General features: G+C 44.5%; 1 protein-coding gene across 3 annotated transcripts in view; it reads right to left on the bottom strand.

Moving 5' to 3' along the window:
- Nucleotides 1-1,019: 1,019 nt before the first annotated feature.
- ints13 (integrator complex subunit 13) overlaps nt 1,020-25,457 on the bottom strand; it is an 83,142-nt gene continuing 58,704 nt past the window's right edge. For all 3 annotated transcript variants that reach the window (XM_055652805.1, XM_055652806.1, XM_055652808.1), the window contains 7 exons: nt 24,197-24,375; nt 16,749-16,919; nt 13,073-13,227; nt 8,211-8,441; nt 5,545-5,684; nt 2,575-2,710; nt 1,020-1,348 (listed from right to left, as the gene is read on the bottom strand). In XM_055652805.1, coding sequence (XP_055508780.1) covers nt 1,309-1,348; nt 2,575-2,710; nt 5,545-5,684; nt 8,211-8,441; nt 13,073-13,227; nt 16,749-16,919; nt 24,197-24,375 — 1,052 coding nt within the window. In that variant the 3' untranslated portion in view covers nt 1,020-1,308. The remainder of the gene's footprint in view (nt 1,349-2,574; nt 2,711-5,544; nt 5,685-8,210; nt 8,442-13,072; nt 13,228-16,748; nt 16,920-24,196; nt 24,376-25,457) is intronic.

Below are 25,457 nucleotides of genomic sequence, written 5' to 3'. Positions count from 1 at the left end.
TCAGGCTTCTGAATGGTCCTTACAGAAGTTAGGTACTGTCCGATTCATCTCCATTGTGGACATTCTAGTTTGTCTATGGAACTGATGATTTACAATGTTGTGAATTATATTCTTTACTCTGTATCTTCTTTATCACTATACTCTTTGCTCTATCCATAGTAATTGAGTTTGGCTTTAATGGATTGATGCTTAGTATTATTAAATTTAATTGGATAGATAACAAAACAAAGCTTTTCACTTTACCTGGATACAGGTGACAATAATAAACCTAATCTGAAGAAAGGTTTCGGCCTGAAACGTTGCCTATCTCCTTCGCTCCATAGTTGCTGCTGCACCCGCTGAGTTTCTCCAGCATTTTTGTGTACCTTCGATTTTCCAGCATCTGCAGTTCCTTCTTAAGCAATAAAGCTAATTTGTTTAGCAGACATAAAGTAGTACAATTATAGAACCAGACGAGATGTTGCACAGTTAAATTCTGCCATGGCAATAAAGATGGAATGTAATACAAACACAATGATAGACCGCTCCAGTGACTTCAATGAACCTCTGAGCCATGACCACTTAAAGCGGAGCAGCAGCATTTAGGATGATCTTGAGAATGTCAAGGCCACACACTGTGAGCACAAAGAAGTCCTGCGTAAACATACCTGGACACCACCTCACAAACCATCTAAGCCATGGTGGAAGAGTCTGCAGTTTCCAGATTGTCCTCATCAGCTACCACAGCACCCACAAAACCAAGGTCATTGCAAGTCATTTTTGACCCCAAGGAATAGCCAAAGCAGGATAATGAGGTGCTGTAGGACTGCATCAACACTGCTGGCTTTTAATGTGCCTGAAAATGGCTACAAGCCATCTGATGCATACAAAATGGGCAATAAATGCAACAACTAATCCTGAATCAAATTTAAATATGGGGTACTTTATAATCATAGTGGGAAGTTCAACGCTGTACAATAGTAAACCATGTTATTAGACACGTTGTGTCTGGAGTCAGAAACAGGTTTAAGAAACTAACATTTGTGTAGAAGTATAATTTTTATTTTTGAGTTAATGTAACAAGTGTAAAAATGTCAATGTATTTCAAAGTAGAAAATGCCATCAAAGTGTAAAATTACTCTTGATCACAGCTTCAGCTCGAAAATGTCGTACATTTCATTTTGGTGCATTCGTCTTTCAGCGGAGCATTTTGGGAGGCTGAGGTCGATTTTCTTTAAATGTCTCGTGTTTGTAAATGAAAAATTCCCACAAACACAACAAGCCAACCGACCTGGGCACTTGCGAAACATCTTACGTTGCAGCTTCTCTTTATTGTCTGCTGGCCTTGCCGTTTTCATGTGTATCCATTCTACAAGACACAAAAATACAATGATACTATGTCACAAGGCAATGCGCTGCCCATATTATAACATGCCGACATTTAACAAATAGTCAAAATGATTACAGCAAAACTCCAACAATCTGGCACACTTGGCTTTGGTGAGGCCAGATGGCAGATTTCCATACCTGGACATTATTCCTAATATCACATCATCGCCACAGCCAGACATGAAGACACCTTGTTCCCCATGAGCAGTAGCTTTACTCAACAACCAGTAGTCTGTAGCCTCCTTTTGCTCTGGTATTTTATTTCATTCTTCACATGTTTAAATTATGTTTTATTCTTAATTGTTTACTGTATATCGTGTTGTTAGTTGTGAGCACAGCACCAAGGCAAATTCCTCGTATGCATATATACTTGGCTAATAACATTTATTCAATATTAGAATTCACTCATCTTCCATTGAAGTAGGTGAGTTTAAAGGAAAGACAGACACCGTGGAGGCCTGGTGGCACAGCGGTAGAGTTGCTGCCTTACAGCGCCATAGACCCGGGTTCAATCCTGACCACAGGTGCTGTCTGTACGGAGTTTGTACGTTCTCCCCGTGACCTGCGTTGGTTTTCTCCGAGATCTTCGGTTTCCTCCCACGCTCCAAAGACTTACAGGTTTGCAAGTTAATTGGCTAGGTACACATGTATAAAGATTGTCCCTAGTGTGTGGGGGGTAGTGTTAACGTGTGGAAATCGCTGGTCGGATCGGATCCGATGGACCGAAGGGCCTGTTTCTGTGCTGTGTCACTAAACCAAACTAAACTTAAACTAAACAAGCTGGAGTAACTCAGTGGGTCAGGCAGCATTTCTATAGAAAAGCAATAGGTGATGATTTGGGTCAAGACCCTTCTACAGACATTGAAGGAAACATGGGAATGAAAAGCAGGGTGAGTTTAAAGGGAGTGTGTGAAGGGGAATCCTGGGTGAGTTTAAAGGGCGCATGGGAATGGGGGCCTGGCGAGGCTAAAGGGAGCAGATGTACGGGTGGGAGGGAAGGGGAGAGGGGCCGTGCTATAAATCAGATACCAAACAATTGCATTATATGAACAATGGGATAATGGATTGCTGGAGTTTTACTAACATTATTGATAAGAGCTTTAAAAAGTCTTTGAAGAAAACTTAATGAAAGTTTAATTTTTACCGTCTCATTACAGCACGTTGCGACCCAAAGTTTCTAATCATAGACAGAAAAGGGGTACTGACCCATTTTCCTCCTTGAGGTGTTGGTACAATTCAGCTTTGTTGTTAATAGAACTCAAACGGCCCGCAAATTCCTGATGCTTTCTTGAATTTGCTGTGTTGATCCTATTCGTCCAGAATGTGAGCAAAGAGACTGGACCTGGAGATTGGTGTAACAACAAAAGGGCAGAACTGATCATTACCTATTTAAAACAGAACAGATTCTAAGCAGCTATTGAAATGCATAAAATAGATAATGTCACCTAAGGCCTCAGCTCTCTCACCCTGTAATCCATTCAATAAACTTTAGATTCAAGAGAGTTTATTGTCATGTGTCCCAGATAGGACAATTACATTATTTCTTTGCTTCAGCACAACAGAATATAGAAGGCATGAATACAGAACAGATCAGTGTGTCCATATACCATTGTATAAATATAAATAAATAAAACAGATAAAGTGCAAATAAACTGATAATGGGGTATTAATGTTCAGAGTTTTGTTTGAGTTTAATAGCCTGATGGCTGTGGGGAAGCTGTTTCTGAACCTGGACGTTGCAGTCTTCAGGCTCCTGTTCCTTCTACCTGAAGATAGCGGGGAGATGAGTGTGTGGCCAGGATGATGTGGGTCCTTGATGATGTTGCCAGCCTTTTTGAGGCAACGACTGCGATAGATCCCCTCGATGGAAGGGAGGTCAAAGCCGATGATGGACTGGACAGTGTTTACTACTTTTTGTAGCCTTTTCCGCTCCAGGGCGCTCAAGTTGCCGAACCAAGCCACGATGCAACCGGTCAGCATGCTCTCTACTGTGCACCTGTAGAAGTTAGAGAGAATCCTCCTTGACATACCGACTCGCCGTAATCTTCTCAGGAAGTAGATGCTCTGATGTGCTTTCTTTATAATAGCATCAGTGTTCTTGGACCATGAGAGATCTTCTATCTGTTTCAGGAGAGATCTTCTATCTATCTTTGAGGAGATATGCTCTCTCTCCCCATCCCCGCACTCGCAACAAGGGCAGAGTCCCCCTAGTCCTCACCTTTCACCCCACCAGCCGGCAAATACAACAAATCATCCTCCGCCATTTTCGCCACCTCCAACGTAACCCCACCACTCGCCACATCTTCCCATCTCCCCCTATGTCTGCCTTCCGCAAAGCGCTCCCTCCGTAACTCCCTTGTCAACTCTTCCCTTCCCTCCCGTACCACCCCCTCCCCGGGCACTTTCCGTTGCAACCGCAAGAAATGCAACACCTGTCCCTTTACCTGCCCCCTCGACTACATTCAAGGACCCAAGCAGTCGTTCCAGGTGTGACAAATGTTCACCTGTATCTCCTCCAACCTCATCTACTGCATCCGCTGCTCTAGATGCCAGCTGATTTACATCGGTGAGACTAAGCGGACGTTGGGCGATTGTTTCGCCGAACACCTCCGTTCAGTCCGCAAGAACCTACCTGAACTCCCGGTGGCTCAGCACTTCAACTCCCCCTCCCATTCTCAATCCGACCTCTTTGTCCTGGGTCTCCTCCATTGCCAGAGTGAGCAACACCGGAAATCGGACGAACAGCACCTCATATTCCGCCTGGGTAGCCTGCGTCTGGAGGCCATGAACATTGAATTCTCCCAATTTTGCTAGCACCTTGCTGTCTCCTCCCCTTCCTTAACCCTCCAGCTGTCTCCTCCCATCCCCCCGCCCTCGGGCTCCTCCTCCTCCCTTTTTCCTTCCTTCTCCCCCCCACCCCCTATCAGTCTGAAGAAGGGTTTTGGCCGAAACGTCACCTATTCCCTTCGCTCCATAGATGCTGCTGCACCCGCTGAGTTCCTCCAGCATTTTTGTGTACCTTCTATCTATCTTTAATCTGTGACAATCAGGGCAGCACGGTTGGGCAGCGGTTCAGTTGCTGCCTTACAGCGTTTACATCAGCATCGTGCTTTACTCGAGATTCCAGCATCTTTGTTCCTTTTGTCTCCAATGTGAACTATTTACGTATCAGTTCATCCTCATCACCTTCATTCCAATTCCTTTTAAATATCTCAACAATTAAATTGCCTGACACCTTGCTGTTAAACACATTACACTTATGTCTGTACACTTCCTGATTACAAAATTCAACTTCTTATTTTGCAGTCCTGTTTAACATTTTCTGTCTACTTATTCCTGTACTTCAAAGAAAATTGTCAATTTGCATTTGTGGTCCATTTTGACCATTTACTTCCCAAAAATGGCGGCAATGTGCTTTCTGAAACTGAATGTAAATTAAATCCCTCCCCTCTCCCCCTGGTAGCTTTATAATACATTATAAAAAAATTAACTCTCAGGGATTTTTGTTTACATATCACTTGTTCAAGTGTTAAAATATCATGAACAGGTTGAAGTGTTAAAAGGGAGGCATGGTGGCATAGCGGTAGATCTACTGCCTTTGATCCCAACTACGGGTGCTGTCTGTACGGAGTGTGTACGTTCTCCCCGTGACCTAAAGGGGTACAGGTTTGTAGGTTAATTGGCTTGGTGTAAATGTAAAATTGTACCGAGTGCGTGTAGGGTAGTGTTAGTGTGCGGGGATCGCTGGTTGGTGCCGACTCGGTGGGCCTGTTTCCATGCTGTATCTCTACTCTAAATATGGAACTAAACCTTAAATACACTACCGGCACGGTGGTACAGTGGTAGAGTTGCCACCTTTTTGGGCCAGATACCCGGGTTCGATCCTGACCACGGGTGCCGTCTGTATGGAGTTTGTACGTTGTTCCCGTGACCGCATGGGTTTATTCCGGGTGCTCTGGTTTCCTCCCACTCTCCAAAAAGACGTGTAGGCTTGTTGGTTAATTGGCTTCAGTAAAATTGTAAATTGTTCCTAGTGTGCAGATAGCCCTCGGGTACGGGGATCACTGTTCAGCATGGACTCAGTGAGCCGAAGGGTCTGTCTTTGCACTGTATCTCTAAACTAAACTAAATGTTTAATCTATACGCAAGACCATTATTTAGTAGAAAGCAGCTTACCTTTAATCTTCTCTGGAGGCTGTGTTTCTCCTACGCTGACCCGTGGCTTTTTGTTCAGTGGTTCAGGCGAGTCAGGAGAGTCTTTGATTATCTCAGCTTCGGCTACTTCATCCTTCTCTCGTTCCAGTGCTCCCTTTTGTCTTTACAGATAAATTCCAAGCATTCATTAATTGAGCTTGCAGACAGGATCAAATAGTGCTAACATTCACATGCAAACTCATGTCAACATGAGACGGGGCCAGCAGCATAATCAAGGACGAGTCTCACCCCAGCCACTCCCTCTTGCTCCCTCACCCATCAGCCAAGAGGTACAGAAGTGTGAAAATGCACACCTCCAGATTCAGGGACAGTTTATTACCAGCTGTTATCAGGCAACTGAGTCATACTGAACCATACTAGAGAGCGATCCTGAGCTACTTTCCATCTCACTGGAGACCCTCTGACAGGTGTCAGAGGTTATGGGGAGAAGGCAGGAGAATGGGGTTAGGAGGGAGAGATAGATCAGCCGTGATTGAATGGTGGATTAGACTTGATGGGCTATATACTCCCATCACTTCTGACCCTCAAGACTATCTTAAATTAGACTTTACTGGACATTACCTTGTACTAAACAATATTCGATTAATCACGTATCTGTACCCTGTGGTTGGCTCAATTGTAATCATGTATAGTCTTTCCGCTTGCTGGTTAGCACGCAACAAACGCTTTTCACTGTACCTCGGTAAACATGACAATAAACTAAACTACAAACAAATGACCATTAAATTAAAGGTTACACAAAAAAGCTGGAGAAAATCAGCGGGTGCAGCAGCATCTATGGAGCGAAGGAAATAGGCAACGTTTCGGGCCGAAACCCTTCTTCAGACTGATCGGGGGCGGGGGTGGGTGGGGACAGGCATTAAATTAAATTAATGCAGCCTTTCACAGCATCATCTTGTTGCACCAGAAATTGAGTCAAATCCTAATAACGAAGATTGGGCTCTGTTCTCCTCCTAAAGGGCCTACCGTATGAGGTAATTCAAGGGTTCTCCCGAGTTTTCCCCTGATTCGAACTCGGAGAATGTCCGTAGGAGTTTGTGGATGTCTCGTAGCGGCTCGTACGAGTAACGGTAGGTACTCGGGAAATCCGGTAAACTCATGGCATCTTTTCAACACATGTGAAAAATGTCCACAAGTAAAAAAAATACTCGCGATGAAAAATGGTTTTACTTTTTACTCGTTCGAGCTGCTACGAGACATCCACGAACTTCTACGGACCCGCAATGGACATTCTCCATGTTCGAATCAGGGGAAAACTCGGGAGAACTCTTAAATTACCTCATACAGTGGGACAGGCCCTTAATAGTAACATTGGGATTTTATCCTGATCGAGCCTGAGGGTACATTAACATGCTGCACTCCTCTGTTGGACAAGTGAATGGAAAAATGTAGCCAAATGGCTCACAGAAAAAGTACTGATATTAATGCAAACTCATTCACTTTACAAACTGGATTACTTTTTAGTTTAGTTTACGTACATCATAGAAACAGGTCCCTTCGGCCATCTGAGTCCTCACCAACCGTTCACACACGTTCTGTGTTACCCACTTTTGCATCTACCCCCTGTAATTTTGGGGAAATTTACAGAGGCCAATTAATCTACGAACCTGCATATTTTGGGATGTGGGAGGAAGCCAGAGAACCTGGAGGAAACCCACACGGTCCCAGGAAGAATGTGCAAAGTCCACACAAACAGCACCCGAGGTTTGAATCGCTCTCTGGCATGTGAGGCCAGTGTGCTAATCTTCTTAATTTAGTGATTATTAATCTCCTTGTGAGTGATCCTATCTGAATAATGCTCTATTGATCAGGTTCATGGGAGGCTCTACTCTGGGGACGGCTTTCTATAGGTCTTACCCATTCAGCTGGCAATGGAGCAAGGTACATTACATATCTTTGTATACTCTGTATGACTGCTACACTGACAGGACATGATATACACCAAATCCTTGTTATCTACAAGGAATAGGGGCTTGGAGTGTACAGATAATTTAAAAAAAAACAGGACAAGTCACTGGATATTTTTAAGGCATATAAAGAAAAATCTTTGATTGGTACGGGATTTATGAATAATCAAACAGCGGATTATTGGAGTTTCACTGTGCTAGCTAACAAACTACTTCCATTGAATGCATTTGTACTTACAAGTTGTCATTGGCTTTGAAATGACAAGGTAGGGAAAAGACAGGAGAAATAGTTATGAATGCAGGAGGGGTTGTTACCCAAAATTGGAGAAATCACAAGTTCAAGGCGTAGAATTAGGCCCCTCAGCCCATCAAGTCTACTCCACCATTCAATCATGGCTGATCTCTGCCTCCTAATCTCATTTTCCTGCCTTCTCCCCAAAACCCTTGACACCCGTTCTAATTAAGAATTTCTGCCTTAAACATATCCACTGACTTGGCCTCCACAGCCCTCTGTGGCAATGAGTTCCACTGATTAACTACCCTCAGACTAAAGATGTTCCTCCTCACCTCCTTTCTAACAGAGCAGTCTTTAATTCTGAGGCCATGACAACTCAAAGTTCAAAGTTCAAAAGTTACCCAAGTGGAATACGAGGTGCTATTGAATTCAATGTTATTCTGATAATACCTGTAGCCCCTTGACTTCGACAACACTACGCTCACCGTTCAGATTCTTGCCAGGTCTTGTCAGCCTCGTGTTCTTTCACGTTTTTTTCGGATTTATCTTCTTTATCTTCCCTTTTCCTCCGACTCTTTTTGCGCTCTTCTTCTTCCGGTGGCTTGCTCCGACAGGCCAGCAAACATTCCAGCACACGCTGGTGTTTCTCCGAGTTGTTTAAGTGCGCCCTCACGAGGGTTTCTAACTCATTCCACATGATCCGGTATTGTTCATCTCTGCAAGGGATTGGGTTCAGAACACAGGACTGATTACTGGCTAAAAACAACCAAACCAAAATCAAAATGCCTGTCTTTAACTCTACCATTTAAATTACATCAGTCACACCCACTAACAATTTTGTTTCATCTTCCATTTGAACATATAGTTCAGCAGAAATCATATGTACTTCCTTGCACCAGTTCTCTCTACAAGTGTTGGTGATTATTCAGAAAACTATTTTTAATGGAATTATTTACCTCAGTAATGCTTTACAGTATATCATTTTTAAGATCTGTTTAAGTCCACATATGTTAACATTAGAAGCCTTGATTAGAATAGAACTAATGGGGGCACAGTAAAAATAATCAATTAAAGAAATCAATCTCTGAATTTTGCCTTACAAATCAGATTCTCCAGAAGGCCCTGCTGTAAGGTTAGATTGTTGCCATACTTGCGATCACAAATGGCATCAACTTGAAACGAGCATTTATAAGATCACTAGACCAAGTGGGACCTGTTGGGCCCCATTCCCCCAACACAATATTCCACCAAACTGAGCAGCGCGGCTGACGGGTTCCCGTTGTGACACCAGAAATCGCCATTGTGATGCGAGTCACGGCAACCCCCCCTCCCCGAACTGCGCTTCATCATCCCTCTTCCTACCCCTATCCTCCTTCATTTCCCCTCATCCGCTAGCACTCCCTCCCCCTCCTCTTCACCCTCCCTCTTCTTTCCCCTCCCTACTCCTCGCCCCCAATCCCTCGTTCAGTCACTCCCTCCCTCCCTCCCCGTCCCCCCCCCCCCCCCTACCCCCCCCCCCCCCCCCCTCTCTCTCCCCCCCCCCCCACTCCCCCACCCCCCCCCCTATCCCATCCCAACTACACACAATGAAAATTGCGGGGGCTGGGTGATTTTCTTCCCAATCTCTTTCTCTTCCTTCCCCCTTTAACTATGGACTGATTATACTGAGTGGTGGCGCAAATAGTAATTCTGATTCGAAATTAAGACAATTCACCTCTCAAACATGCAGTAGGTAAAAGCCAAAAGGAATCGCTAGTATAGAAAAAGGGAGCAACTATGCGGAATATAATACAATATAGCACAAAAGGGATTGCCATGGATAGAGTACGGGAGGAACACATCAAAAACTCCCATACTCCTCCTACCTCAGCAACCACAGATAACAAGAACACTTGAACATTCGGAAAATACTTGCAGCATTTCAGAACAGCACAAACAGAAAAAATATGGGCTATTAAATTAACATGAAAAGAGCAGAAAAGGTTAAGAGAATCAGAGAAGAAAGATAATCAATGAACTGCAGAGCATGGAAACAGGCCCTTTGGCCCAACGTCAATGCTGACCAAGTTTACCCTACTTGCCGCATCTTGCCCATAGCCCTCCCAAACATTTCTTTGTTCCATGTACCTGTCCAGGTGTCTTTTAAATATCGGAATTGACCCGACCTCTACTGTTTCCACCGGCAGCTCACTCCATATATCTACCCCCCTCTGAGTGAAAATAGTGCACTGCAAGTCCCCTTTAACTCACACATTGTTGTGTATATAATGGTAACTGTAACTTTAAGAACAGTACTAGAATGGTATGATTTGTGTCATGTCATGATCATATTAAATGGCGGTGCAGGCTCGAAGGGCCGAATGGCCTACTCCTGCACCTAATTTCTATGTTTCTATGTTTCTATGTGATATATTCTATATCTTATCAGTCTTGTGAATATGCACAGTATACTTTTGTGAAATAATGAAGACCCACACTGGCAACAGCGTGTACTTAAAACCTGTGCTTGTTTCAATCTGCATGCTGAAGCCATAATATCTTACAATGGCGACGAGGATCGGATAGAGTTGGTGAACTCAACCTTTAAATACAGTGCAGGATTGTTTTGCAATATGCAGCATTGTTTATCATTTTAAACATCAAATACGAAGCTATGTTGCAGTTGTTTGCGAACTGGACACGATAGGCCACAGATCCTTCTCTGCATGGGGCTGCAGTTTAAAACAGCAGCTGTACAAATCGTGGAGAATTTGTCAGGCTATCTTTGTGTTGTGTCTACGGGGCAAGATGGTGTCCTTGGGATACATAGGCCGACTCAGGACTTTCGACAAGAACCGTGAAACCTTTACCTCGTACGGTGAGCGAATGGAAATGATTTTTATTGCAAATGACATTATTGAAGCTGAAGAAACAGAGGATGATGATCAAGTGCAGGTAAGAGCACAAAACAAGGCCATCCAGGAACGAAACAAAGCCATTTTATTAACTGAAATTGGTCCTGAAGTTTATGAAACTTTCACCAACATCCTCGCCCCAGAGAAAGCAAGGAATGTTTCATTTGAGACTCTTCTCTCAAAACTTGATGCTCGCTTCAACCCTAAGCCCATAGAGATTGCAGAAAGTTACAAATTTCACACAAGAAACCAGAAGTCTAGTGATACTGTGGATGAGTACATTATCTCATTGAAGAAGTTTGTCTCTACACTGCAATTTTGCAACATTTCTGGATTGAGCTTTGCGTGATAGATTTGTATGTGGAATGCTGGTTGAGTGAATCCAATCAAAATTACTGAACACACCAGCCCTTCCCTTTGATTATACCTCTGACACCGAGATCCTGCTGAAGATGGGCAGCCGGCGGCTGGATGAAGTAGCAGTGGGTACCTTAGGGGCAGAGCTTGGCCAGGCCGTGGGCGAACTGGCACTTGTCGCCGTAGCGGCCCATCTGCAGTTGGAGTGGGGTTGGGCTGGAGTTGCACCTGCTGTGGGTTTGTGCTGGCAGTGGGCCTGTGGATCGGTGTCCCGTCGGTTCGGACATCTCTGCCCCTGCCCCCCCCCCCACCCCAGGCGGGATGGGACACAGGTCGGCAGCGCTTGTGGCGTCGGGGACACAGGTTTAATCCTGGCTGCAAATGAGGCGCGGTTCTGAGGATGAGAGCTGGTCCAGTCTCCCCACCGCCCGATATCCCCCCGATATCACGGGTCTCTTGAGCGGCGTTGAGCTGCTTTGTGTAAACAGGGCCTTATTTCCTCCATATTTTCGCTTTCATTATTCTAGGTAAGGAAATGCATTTATTTTGTCTTTGTACAAAGATATTTTTCTCGTTTTTATTGGTTCATGCCTCCGTGAGTGAGCGAGATCGTGAAGATAAATTACAAACATTTTTTTTTCTTGGGGGGGGGAATAAAATTAAATGTATGATTTCTATAATTTTCAATAGACTTCAAGGAGTTCTTTGTACTGATTTAAATTGTTCCTTTTTTCTTCAGCTGCATTTGGCAGCACATGCTGCCTCATGGCTGCTGCAGCTACAGCTGCAAGTTCAGCTTTTCTTCCCATTTTTTTTAACCCACTCTCCGCTAAAAAAAATCTTCAAAGCTTCGAATTTCCATGATATAAAATCTTCCAGCTTCATATCTTGGTACTTTGAATCAGCCATGACAAATAGAAGCTTAAAAAAAGACCAAAAGTAGACTCACTGTCTCCATAGCGCTGAGATCTATTTACCTTTATAGCTTACGACCTTTGACAAATCCCATGATTCCTTGCTGGTTACACAGAAAAGCTGGAGAAACTCAGCGGGTGCAGCAGCATCTATGGAGCGAAGGAAATAGGCAACGTTTCGGGCCGAAACCCTTCTTCAGACTGATCAGGGGTGGGGGTGGGTGGGGACAAGAAAGGAAAAAGGAGGAGTAGCCGGAAGGCTGGAGGGTGGGAGGAGACAGCAGGGGAGCTGAGGAAGGGGAGGAGACAGCAAGGACTAACAGAATTGGGAGAAGTCGATGTTCATGCCCCCGGGGTGCAGACTCCCCAAACGGAATATGAGGTGCTGTTCCTCCAATTTCCGGTGCTGCTCGCTGTGGCCATGGAGGAGACCCAGGTCTCCTCCCACCCTCCAGCCTTCCGGCTACTCCTCCTTTTCCCTTTCTTGTCCCCACCCACCCCCACCCCTGATCAGTCTGAAGAAGGGTTTCGGCCCGAAACGTTGCCTATTTCCTTCGCTCCATAGATGCTGCTGCACCCGCTGAGTTTCTCCAGCTTTTCTGTGTAACCTTCGATTCTCCAGCATCTGCAGTTCCCTCTTTAACACCATGATTCCTTGCGTTTTTCGGAATACTGAACTCGAATTTAACATAAACATCCACCACAGTGGAATCAACATTCCTCACTGTGATGGAAGGCAATAACGTTCAGTCAATCTTCCTCCTTTTGTGCACCCGTGGTCGGAGCCTCGAACCCTCCGCAGTCACCGCTACGGACGAGGAGAACCCTCTCGCCGGGACGATCGAGACTCCGACGTCGGGACTTCGACAAGGATCCCAGGCTCTGCGATGGCAATTCGCGCTGCGCCTGCTGCTGAAGCTCTGAGCCGGTCTCCGGTCGGAAAGGCCGCGCCCAAACCATATGGCAGGCAGCGAGGGGGGGGGCGAAGATGCGACACAGAGAAAAGACGCATCTCTGTCCAACTACACCTTTAGCTCAAGACATTACAGCCAGGGATCCATACAGTCAAGTCCTTTAGGAAGATATCAGGTGCAGACAATAGAAACATGCACATCAATACTTCCTGTGGCAGCAAAACTTTTGTTTTGGACAACTGAACGGAATTTTTATGCAAACATTTACCTTTTGGAACCTTTGCCTCTGGTGCCGGCTGTTGAAATGGGTAAGTGATCATTTTTTCTCTCCATATCTACTAAGTTGTAGATGGTTTTTTGACAATTGAGGATATCGTCATCAGTCAGATTTTCTTTCACAATTAAACTAGCTAATGGTACAACCTGGGCATGAAAACAGGAAGAGTAAATTAAACAATCAGGCACACAACAGCTGCAGGTATCCAAAGGAAGATTATGCAAGTAATATTTCCTTTTGAAATACTGTATATAATTGTCAAGTTACTTTAGCCTTGGGCACTTTGTGGATCCGAGATCATGTTACCTTGCAAAGCATGGACAATTTTACAAAATGGGGTCAGGATTCATACTGGAAAGGTTTATGGTGCTATTCTACCTTTAATAAGTGTCTATGGCTAATTTCTCCATAGTTCTGTTTGTAAACATGTTATGGAACAATATGGAATTTACAAACTGTGCTTGTTCTATGACGACTTGGTTAGTACATTCAATTTAAGTTGAAGCAAGTTGAAGCAGAGTTTGAGTATCAAATTTCAGCGCACATTCTACCATACAACACAGTATTGCACTGTCAATAGACAATAGGTGCAGGAGTAGACCATTCGGCCCTTCGAGCCAACATCGCCACTCAATGTGATCATGGCTGATCATCCCTAATCAGTACCCCGTTCCTGCCTTCTCCCCGTATCCCCCGACTCGGCTATCTTTAAGAGTCCTATCTAGCTGTCTTGAAAGTATCCAGAGAACCGGCCTCCACCGCTCCCTGAGGCAGAGAATCCCACACTCACAACTCTCTGTGTGAAGAAGTGTTTCCTCATCTCTGTTCTAAATGGCTTACCCCTTATTCTTAAACAATGGCCCCTGGTTCTGGACTTCCCCCAACATCGGGAACATGTTTCCTGCCTCTAGCGTGTCCAAAATTAAATGTTTCAATAATCTTAAATGTTTCAATAAGATTCCCTCTCATCCTTCTAAATTCCAGATTATACAAGCCCAGCCCTAATTTTGCCCACTAATCTCCTATGTGGGACCTTATCAAATGCTTTCTGAAAGTCCAGGTACACTACATCCACTGGCTCTCCCTTGCCAATTTTTCTAGTTACATCCTCAAAAAATTCCAGAAGATTAGTCATGCATGATTTCCCCTTTGTAAATCCATTCTGACTCGGACCGATCCTGTTACTGCTATCCAAATGTGCCGCTATTTCATCTTTTATAATTGACCCCAGCATCTTCCCCACCACCGATGTCAGGCTAACTGGTCTCTAATTCCCTGTTTTCTCTCTCCCGCCTTTCTTAAAAAGTGTGATAACATTGGCAATCCACAGGAATTGATCCTAAATCTATAGAACATTGGAAAATGATCACCAATGCATCCACAATTTCTAGAGCCACTTCCTTAAGTACCCTGGGATGCAGACCATCTGGGCCTGGGGATTTATCAGCCTTCAGTCCCATCAGTCTACCCAACACCATTTCCTGCCTAATGTGGATTTCCTTCAGTTCCTCCGCCAACCAGGGATTCATGCTACCGCTCCCTGAGGAAATGGCAGCGTTAAAATTTGATAGGAAGGTGGATTCTTGCAAAGCCATCAAAACATATTATTTGGTCATTTAACTCATCGTCAACCTTTGAGACAAGTATCTGACAGTTTGCAAATTCCTTTCTCCTCCATGTTGAAATATTTCCACATGATTAAGGACTTTTCGCACTCTGGTCATTCCTTCTTCTCCCCTCTCCCATCGAGCAAAAGATACAAAAGCTTGAAAGCTGATATCACCAGTATCTTCCTCTTATGATCAGACAAGTAAACAGTACTCCAGAAGCTAGGGTGTAGTCTCGATCTTCCAACCTAGCTCACTGCGTGAATTAGACTTTTCTCTGGGAAACTATATTCTGCTCTCTGGTATTTTTCAGTCTGACTGCCTGCTGTCCACGTGTCTGGCTTGATTGTACTCTTGTGCGGCATGAACGGATACATTTGGATAGCATGCAAAAGAAAGCCTTTTCACTATATCTCGGCACACATCACAATAATAAACCAATACCATTCACACTGTAATAATGGTTTTGTAAAGGATTAGGATGCTTAATATATACTCCCCCGTGCCATCTTTAGTGTGAAATTTTGGATTTTCAGAGGTTTGGAGTGATCCAATCGGAGTAACCATCACACACAAACAGACTATTTAAAAGAATTTGATTATGATTAAAATGTCATCTTACTTACAAACAGGAGGCCATATGGGCCATGAGCTCAATGGAGATTCTCAGCCGTGCTTCCCTTCAGTCCTGTTCCCTATCTCCTTAATACCCCATCATTTATTCTCTTTTGTTTTCTCAGCTCCCTTCTGACTACTTGGCCATTTTCCAGAGGGTAAGTTAAAAGGAGTATAGACAATAGACAATAGGTGCAGGAGTAGGCCATTCGGCCCTTCGAGCCAGCACCGCCATTCAATGTGATCATGGCTGATCATCCCCAATCAGTACCCCGTTTCTGCCTTCTCCCCATATCCCCTGACTCCGCTATCTTTAAGAGCCCCATCTAGCTCTCTCTTGAAACTATCCAGAAAACCGCCCTCTGAGGCAGAGATTCCAGACTCACAACTCTCTGTGAGAAAAAGTGTTTCCTCATCTCCGTTCTAAATGGCTTACCTCTTATTCTTAAACTGTGGCCCCTGGTTCTGGACTCCCCCAACATTGGGAACATGTTTCCTGCCTTTAACGTGTCCAAACCCTAAACAATCTTATATAGTAACTTACATTGGGCTATTAACCTACTTCTATGTCTTTGTGATATGGAAGGAAACCAGCGCACCTGGAAACCCATGAGGTCATAGGAGAAACTCCACTTTGGCAACATCCTGATTGAATCTGGGTACCTGCAGCTATGAGGCAGGTCCAACTCCTGTAACATCCTACAGAATAATAATGGCCAAAACGGAACCAACCCAATGACAGTGACTAACAATATCTAGAAAATAAAATGCAGAACGTAGCAAGCAAATGCTCTCAGCTTAGTTGACAATGATGGTTTTATTTCCACTAGGGAGGGTAGTGGTGCAGCAGTAGAGTTGCTGCCTCACAGCGCCAGAGACCCAAGATCGATCCCGACTACGGGTGTTGTCTGTACGAAGTTTGTCCGTTCTCTCAGTGACCTGCATAGGTTTTCAACAGGAGCTTTGATTTACTCCCACTCTCCAAAGACGTATGGATTTGTAGGCAAATTGGCTTGGTAAAATTGTAAATTGTGTGTGTAGGATAGTGTTACTGTGCAAGAATCGCTGGTCGGTGTGGACTTGGTTGGGCCAAAGGCCTGTTTCCACACTGTATCACTAAACTAAAATGAAGATATCCAATAATATTACAGTGTGTTTTAAATCTATAGCGAAGAACCAATAGAAGCTTTTGTTTTAAATTTGAGGGTATGGGCTTTGTATTTACCAATTTAAAAAAGCTGCATATTATTTGTTTAACAACACCTAGCACTGTGTAATGTTTGTGTGCCTTTTGTCATTTGCATCTGAAGCTCCTTGTGCCTACATAGAAAGATCAAAGCTGTACCTAGGCTTTGAATACTTTGATCAAAGCACTGAGGGATGAACATAAACCCACAACCTGCAAACATTACACTGTGAATGAGTGTCAAATTGAATCTTCTTACCGCTTGCATGTTGAAGATTGTAGTTTGAGATATAATCATTGGCCAATAGCGAGTATGTCTCTCCAATTGAGATTTTGCTTTCTCCAACGGCACTTCCACAGTCCCATCCAGCAGGTATCGCATTTCGTGCACAGGAGCTAGTCTATTTTCCCTCATGAACTCGCCAAAGTCCTAGAAAGAAAAGTATAAAATGATGTGAAATGTTGGTGCTAAGAGAACCTAACAATTTATTGCAAAAACACTTGTTAATCTGACCATGTATCTTTTCTTAAGTGTCGCAGCGCAGAAACAGGCCCTTTGGCCCACCGAGTCTACGCCGAACAGCGATCCCCGCACACTAACACTATCCTACATACATTAGGGACAATTTACATTTATATCAAGCCAATTAACCTGCAAGCCTGTAGGGAGAAAACAGAAGATCTCAGAGAAAACCCACACAGGTCATGGGGAGAACGTACAAACTCCGCACAACAGCTCCAGTAGAACCCGGGTCTAAGGCTGCAATTCCACCGCTGCCCCCTTGTGCCACCCCTTGTGCCACCGCGCCACCCCTAAGATAATTATATATTATCCCTCAGATGATATAAATTTGTATCACTCACTACGTGATAAAGATGCCATATTTTAGCAGAAGCCATAAGTGCACATGCTTATCATTCAAAACAATAACACCAGAAGAACAGTGAGCATTTAAAAACTAACTTACAAGCAGGAAATGTCAAATAGAAATCATAAATCGATCTACCCACTTCTTCCTTGCACAAAATTCGACAAGCATTAAATTGGATTGTTCCAAATAAGGTGTGGGGAAGACGGGCGACTATATTGGCTCAGTTGTTAATAGTACTGCAACTGAGCCATACAAGTCAGCAGGTGCTAAGCCAATTTTACTTCGGAGTCACGTGAGTGATTCCGTGAAGACCCCAGCTCCAGTGCGCATGCGGCATAATCGCACAGCGTGCAGAACGCGGCAGCCAGCGGGAGTCGGCAGCTCCCGCATCCAAGGACGAGAGGTAAGTACTTACCTTAATCGGGCCTTGTGATTTTTGCTCCAGGGGGAGCAAAGTGAGGCATGGTGAGCGGGCCCCGTTTCGACTCCAGCATGGGGCCGACAGTGACGGGGACAAGGTGCCACCCGGACCGCTAACGCTGCGGACCGCTGCAAGGAGCTGCGCTATACCGGTCCGCTGAACAGCTGTTCCGTACAGCCGCGGACCGGCGGGAAATTTTAAAAAACCCGACCGGCAGCCCTGCAGACTCCTGACCAGGAGAATCACCGCCCGGGAACCGCCACAACGCCGCCTGGAAAACGGCAGGCAGCCTCTACATGCAGGTAAGGGGAAATCTTACCAATTTACAGGTTCTACAGGAGCCATCTTCCTCCAAGCTGGAACAGGTTGGAGACAGCAAAAATGAGTATGTCTATCTCCCCAAGCCAGAGGAGGTCATGAAGTTCACCTCCAGGAGAAGGACTGCCTGCCCAACTCCACACGAGGGTCCTTATCTGGGAGGCAGCCACCGGTAGCGGTGGAGCTATTTCAATGCTCCCGCTCACTCGACACCGAGCCGCTCCCTCTGCCGCTGGTGTAAAGGGGCACTGGCTGAATGCCAAGGGAGCTGACTCTTACCCCAGTGCTATTGCACTAGCCATCTCCCTTGTCGAGGGATTGATGCAACAGCGGAGTGGAGTGCTTTGCCTCCTCCCATTTAGCGCATCCTTTATGCTCCTTTTTTAAGGGCTAAGGAGGCCAGGGCTGGGCTGGCTTAAGTGCTGGGCAGGCGGACGAGAACAGCAGTATGCCAGGGGAGCAGGATCAGGAAGAGCCACTGGGTGTCGTGGGCCACTACATGGCTCCTCCACGCGACCATCTTCCCAACAAAAGCCCTGCAGGAACAGGCCTTTCCAGAGGCAAATCCGCAGGCAGCTGGGTCTCGTAGACTCACAGACAAGCAGCGAATTCTACAGAAGGTCAAGATGTTACCACCTTTGCTCGCCTTTGGTGCTGACGCCTAAGATGTTCCCATATTTGGGATACTCGACTGAACGATGGTGCATATAGACCTGCCCGCAACCCCGAATATATGGGGCTATGCAAACCGCTGCTGCGGGGAAGAGGGAGCAGGCTATGGGACGAGCAGGACATCACATCCAACACCCAGCTGGCAGCACCCCTCGGCATCCACCAGCAATATCAAACAAGGACTGGTGAAAGCCTGGTGACCACTGCAGATCCCCATAGTTCTTTTTAGACGGGGCCCAGAGCGGAGCCGTGGGAAGATGCGCCGCCCCACCGACAGCACCAGCATACCAGCAAACTACGCCTTCATGAAAAACAACAAGCATGGAGGTAGGTAGTCTGGTTCCTCCCAGTTTACACTAAAACAAGGGTGTTCTACTAAACTGCATGGGGAGTGGGCTAAGCATGGGATGCTGTCACAAATAACCAAAATATACTCAACAGCATTAGAGGATAAAAACGAATTCAAATTGGGCATTTTACTGCCAGTTCAGCAATGCGCCCAAAGGGCTGTTTCTCCCTCTAAGAAAAGAGAAGTGAGAAGGCAAGCTGAACTAAACAGGCACATTACTAAACGGATTGGAATTTGTATCGAATATATTCACCAAAACTATAAAAGATGATGAATGTAGCATCATCATTGATCTAATATCACTAAATAAATCTGTTGAGTATATCCACTTTAAGATGGAGGTGGAGTTTTGTCACTGCCAGACATCTGATCTCCCTAGGATACCTATGGGGAGCATTGATATGGGAGATGCTAACTATCTTATACCATACACTAGGATCATTATAGATACCTAAATATATTTACCTGGATCATGGATATCCCGGTTAGGGCAACCATGGGAGCATATAGCATTTCATATGGTCTAAACCTCCGCCCTAAACTATTAAAAATGGCCATGAAAATATTAAGAAAACAAGCATAATCATGGCACATATTGGATGATATCCTCATATTAGGGGAAACAAAGGAATTAGCTGTGGAGCAGTTCTAGCTACGAAACAGCTCCCTAAAGCTGAGGTTCATCCCACGCCCAGATAAACCAGAATTGAAGCGTTACTACCAAGGATTATCTGGGCTTCAATAACAATTCCGTCCATATGACTGTTACTTTGCCAAGACACTTGGGTCACTATAATCAAATCATGAATGTACCCACTGAAGCTATATCACAATTAAGGTGGTGGGCAGACATATATTTGGCATAGTTTTCAGCCCTATTATCATCACCAATCCCAACTTGGTTATTTTTAAAAACCAATGCCAGTACTTTAGGCTGGGGAGCAACTAAACTCCATATCCAGCACAGGTAACAGATGGACCAAGTCACAAACATCGTTACTACACATACCGGGCATCAACTTCTTGGGATTGGTGATCGCCTATTGGGCTAAAAAGCATATGCATTTCAAATGCAGCACGTACATATGTGGTTACGGATTGATAATACTATGGTGGTGGCTTATATCAACCATATGGGGAGCATAATAATCATTATTGTGCAACAAATTGGTCAAACAAATCTGTCAATGGTGTGTCAAAAGACATTTTAACTATCAGCTGCCTATGTCCTAGGAAGCTAGAACACAGTAGGAGACACCATGTCACGGGGTACAATTTATGATTACATTGAATAGATGTCATAACCCAAAATATCTGCTAAATTTATTAAGCAGTTTGAAAGCCAGATATCAATTTGGTTGCACAAGACGGAATCACCAGTAACCCATGTATGTGACTTAGGAACCAGATTAGAGGCAGCAGCGATAGATGCCTATACGCTGGAAGGGGGAATTTCTGCTTTGCCTTCCTCCCTTCTGCCTCATCCGTCGGGCACTTCGCAATACAGATGGGATCTGTCTCCGAGATATTGAACGTGCCCGACCGGCCTACAGCCATGGTTCCCAGTTCATCACGACACGGTGGGCGAGTCACCTATGGATTTCCCTAGTGGACCATGGTTGCTGACTCAACCCAGTATCAGGCATAAGCCACCCATGCCAGGGAAACATCAAACTCCTGGGTGCAGGTTTTGAATAGACCTTACCAGGGACTGGGATTATCCAAAGGAACCATTACCACCATGTCGGCATCCCTGCGAACAGTCACTAAAAGCTAACATGGGTAAAAATACTGCCACGACGCAGGGACAACGAACTATTCAACCACTGACGTATTGGAGTTCCTGGAACATCTACACCATGACTAAAAGGTGAGTTACAGTGCCGTAAATACAGCATGGAGCGCCTTATCTGCTTATCTAAAACCGCATGTCAGCAGAGCATGGGATCCCATCCACTGAAGGTAAACTTATGAAGGGCAACTATAATATAAGCCCCAAACACCCAAACACCCAGGTATATACCCATGTATGGGATATTGGTGTGATATTGACATACCTCAGAGAATGGCACCAGCCAGATCCCTCAGCTTGCTTAATCTATGTTTTAAAAAAGGCTCATGCTTATGGCTCTCGTACACGCTCAAAGAGTCCGGTCACTCCATAAACTAGACTGGATACATGGTGATTACCCCAGACGCATCAAGTTCATATTTAGGTCTGGTAAAATCTAACTCGCAGGTATATGGATTCGGCACGAACTAGCAGGGTCGAGATCGCCTGTGTTTTCCGTGCTGTAGTCGTTATATGGCTATAGGGACCAGGAACGCCCGATTCACTGGTGGGATTCCGGGCATACCCTCCAGAGTCCAGGTTGAGTGTGGTGACCCATCTACTACTATATATAGACACAACCCACTATCTTAGAGGGAGAGGAAAGCCTATGGGTCAACCACAGTAAACCCAAAACGGGGTACGAGCCAAACCACTCCAAGGTGGCTCAAACAGGTACTGAAAGCTGCCGGAATAGATAAATAATACATTTAATCCCATTCCACTAGGGCAGCATTGATATCAGCGGCTGAACGAATGGACATCCCGGTTGACCACATTTTCAATACAGCAGAATGGTCAAGGGAACCGCGTTCAGAACATTTTTTATTATAAACCGTTGATAAACCTGATTTAATTGCAGGAGAATATTACAAACTGCAATATTAATTTAAGCTCAGAGGAGCTCTGTTATGTTGTTATTGTTAACAAATACCTTTCTGTTTCTTTTGAAAGCAGATCCACTGGTTGATTACGATAACACTTCCTCCCTCATAAACTTCGGCAGTGAGTGAAATAAAAACTGTTACACGGTTTGAAATCACAGACCTTTGAAGTCTTCACGGAATCACTCACGTGACTCCGAAGTAAAATAGTAGGATTAAACGAGTGCTTACCAGTACGAAGTTTGATCTGTATTTTATGAGGAGTTACGGTGAGGGATTAAGTGCCCGCCACTCCCACCCTCATTATACAGATCAAGCTAATAAACTGATGTCTCGTGATCTTTACTATCTTACTTCAAATATTGTGTCTATTCTGTGATTTCACACTGCTGCTTCGAAGTATGCCGCATGCGCACTGGAGCTGGGGTCTTCACTTAATCCCTCACCGTAACTCCTCATAAAATACAGATCAAACTTCGTACTGGTAAGCACTCGTTTAATCCTACTATTCTTTCCCATGTATAACCAACAGGGACAGCAGAGAATTGGCTACATGCCACCAGGTTGGGATTCAGCCAGGGTTCCTAACCCAGAACACCACCTGCTGACTCCTGCTGGTAAGTCCAAAGTCAATGGGTAAAGTATAGGAGAGGAAAAGACTACCAAAAGTAGTAAACACTGCCCAGTCCATCATCGGCTCTGACCTTCCTTCCATCGAGGGGATTTATCGTAGTCGCTGCCTCAAAAAGGCTGGCAGTATCATCAAAGACCCACACCATCCTGGCCACACACTCATCTCCCTGCTACCTTCAGGTAGAAGGTACAGGAGCCTGAAGACTAGAACGACCAGGTTCAGGAATAGCTACTTCCCCACAACCATCAGGCTATTAAACCTGGCTCGGACAAAACTCTGATTATTAATAACCAGTTTCTGTTATTTGCACTTTATCACTTTATTTATTCATGTGTGTATATCTTTATATTATGGTATATGGACACACTGATCTGTTTTGAGGTAAATGCCTACTATGTTCTGTGTGCTGAAGCAAAGCAAGAATTTCATTGTCCTATACAGGGACACATGACAATAAATTCACTTGAACTTGAACTTGACCCGGAATAGAATGAAATAGTGAATTAAATCACTTGGAAACAAGTGACCATGTTGCCGTCATAATTTATTATGCGTTTTGATTAAGTAGAGCGGCAAGGAAAATCGGTAGTAAGGTTTGGTTGTGTCACAAAGTATTTTCCGACTCCTCCACCCCAAATTAAAGAGTGCTTTTTGATTACTTTTGGTGAATGAGGATGTAGCACTGGATGGAAGAAGGAGTCAGAGTGGCCGCAATGGTGGCGTAGCGGTAGAGCTACTGCCTTACAGCACCAGAGACCCGGGTTTGATCCTGACAATGGATGCTGATCTGTACTGAGTTTGTACATTCTCCCCATGACCTGCGTAGGTTTTCTGTTCTGTTTCCTTCCACACTCCAAAGACGTACACGTGTGTAGGTTCATTGGTTTGGTATACATGTCAAATTCTCCCCAGGATGTGGAGGATAGCGTTAGGGAGCGGGGATTGCTGGTCGGCACAGACTACGTGGGCCAAAGGGCCCGTTTCTGCACTGCATCTCTAAACTAAACTAAACTTTATCTCCCCATCCATGTATGGATGGATATCTCTAGCTTATCAAAGTAAGTTTGATAACTATAGAAGGAGAAAATGGCCATCAATTTTGTGGTCTCCATTCATGTTCATGCGTGGGAATCACAAATACGGGCTCCAATTTTCTATTTGTTTGCTTCAGGTAAATGTCGGGTTGGTATTTAGACAAAAGCCCAATATGTTGAACCAAAAGATTGAAATACAAATATGTTTCTACATATATATTCCCATTAAAATAATTTCAAAATTTTACTGCTTACAGCATTTCAAGATGACATATTACAGAATTCAATGTGGTGGGAGATTGCAATCTTCACGTGGTCCGCCCTGTTTCAACGAATGCAATCAACCCGGCGTGCACAATCAAATAAGATCAAATAGAACAAATTGTCCCACAACTTTAGGCTGTGCACGCCATACGCAAGAAGACAGATTTCAATTCTTGGCATAAACTAGTAAATATAATTTATTTATAAGAAATGAGTAACTAGATCCAAAGCTTTACAAAAAAAGTTAAAGGCTCTTCAAAAATATTTTCGGTGGAAAACAAATGGATACGTTGATTCAGATACAGATTTTTCAACGTATATTGCCGATTTAGCTTTTAACCAAGCAGTCCGCATAGAAACAATCAGACCATTAGAATTTGCTTCATATACATTTGTGAAAATAGTAGATATTTTCTTGAATGACTAACCGTAATTCTGTAATCAGTAACCCTTCCTCCACACCCTTCGCTGATTGATGGGGGATCCTCCAGGATGGAACGAACACAGCTCAAGACATGCAGGAAAATCTCACCGCCATGGCTGCAAAGCATATGACTAATCACCTTGGAACCTGACTTACGAGGTTGTTCCAGCAGCACTGATCGACCTGATGCAAAAAGAAGTTCATTGTAAATGTGAGCTTCCCACTTACTACATTTCAACTTTGGCAATACTTCATTCCTTTTGCCATGCTTTGGATACTTTAAGGTCCTCCAAAAATGAGCTTCATTTGAGAATCATTGCAATCAAACTGAAGGCAATTTAAGAAGCAGAAAATGGTCGGCACATAGATTGCGTGTGCAGTTAATGCCATGATAACGTTGTTTAAACATAGTACCAAATATCACAAAACCCAAAGTAACTCAGCAGGTCAGGCACCATGTGTGGGAACGAATAGATGACATTTAGAGTCAGGACCTTCTTCAGATGGGTCTGAAGGAAGGTTCGGATCCAAAACATCCTAGTACCACGAGAACCTAGCTGGAGTCTTAGTTAACAACTTTCATTAGGCAGATCGTGGAGTTATTCCCAGCTGGGGTTGTGATTTGCTGTGTCAATCCCCAACCACATGGCAGCTATTTCTATGGAAGGTTCCCAACTAGAAACACCTACTGTCCATCATTCCCTCCATGAATGCTGCCTAACTCTCCCAGTTTCTCCAGTAGTGTTTTTTTGCTACAAATAAGATCTGCTGCATTTGTGAACTTTTATCACCACTTTTATGGTACAGCGATTTTCTGGCACCCTTGGTTTCAGAGCCTTTCTGGATTATTCGTTTTACCAGACCATCAGAGATCATGGCCTTGGGGGACCGAAATACTGGTCCGCAAAGTCGGCCTCAGAAGTCAGCTATGGGAATGGATCAGCAGAGCTGGAGTTCCAGAGCACCGGCCACAAGGGGTAAATTCAACCCGCCGATTGGCGCAGAAGTCCCGATGAGGCAGAGATCGGCCACCTCACCAGGTCTGGGCACCAGATATTTGGGGGACTTCTGGAGGGGGGGGGGGGTTGTCTACATTAAAGCAGGGGACAGACCACCTGTTGGACCGGTGTTGGACCGGCAATGTATTTTGTTCAATGATTGCATGTTCTACTTGTTGCAATCATTTAATGAATCCATAACAATCAGAGTAAAAATATGAAATGCTATTTCAGAATCAATAAAAGGTGGAACCTTGGGAATAAATG

This window comes from Leucoraja erinacea, chromosome 22 (assembly GCF_028641065.1).
Source record: "Leucoraja erinacea ecotype New England chromosome 22, Leri_hhj_1, whole genome shotgun sequence".
NCBI lineage: Eukaryota > Metazoa > Chordata > Chondrichthyes > Rajiformes > Rajidae > Leucoraja > Leucoraja erinaceus.
The sequence above is the reverse complement of the archived record's forward strand: the minus strand, read 5'-3'. Positions and strand labels throughout refer to the sequence as shown.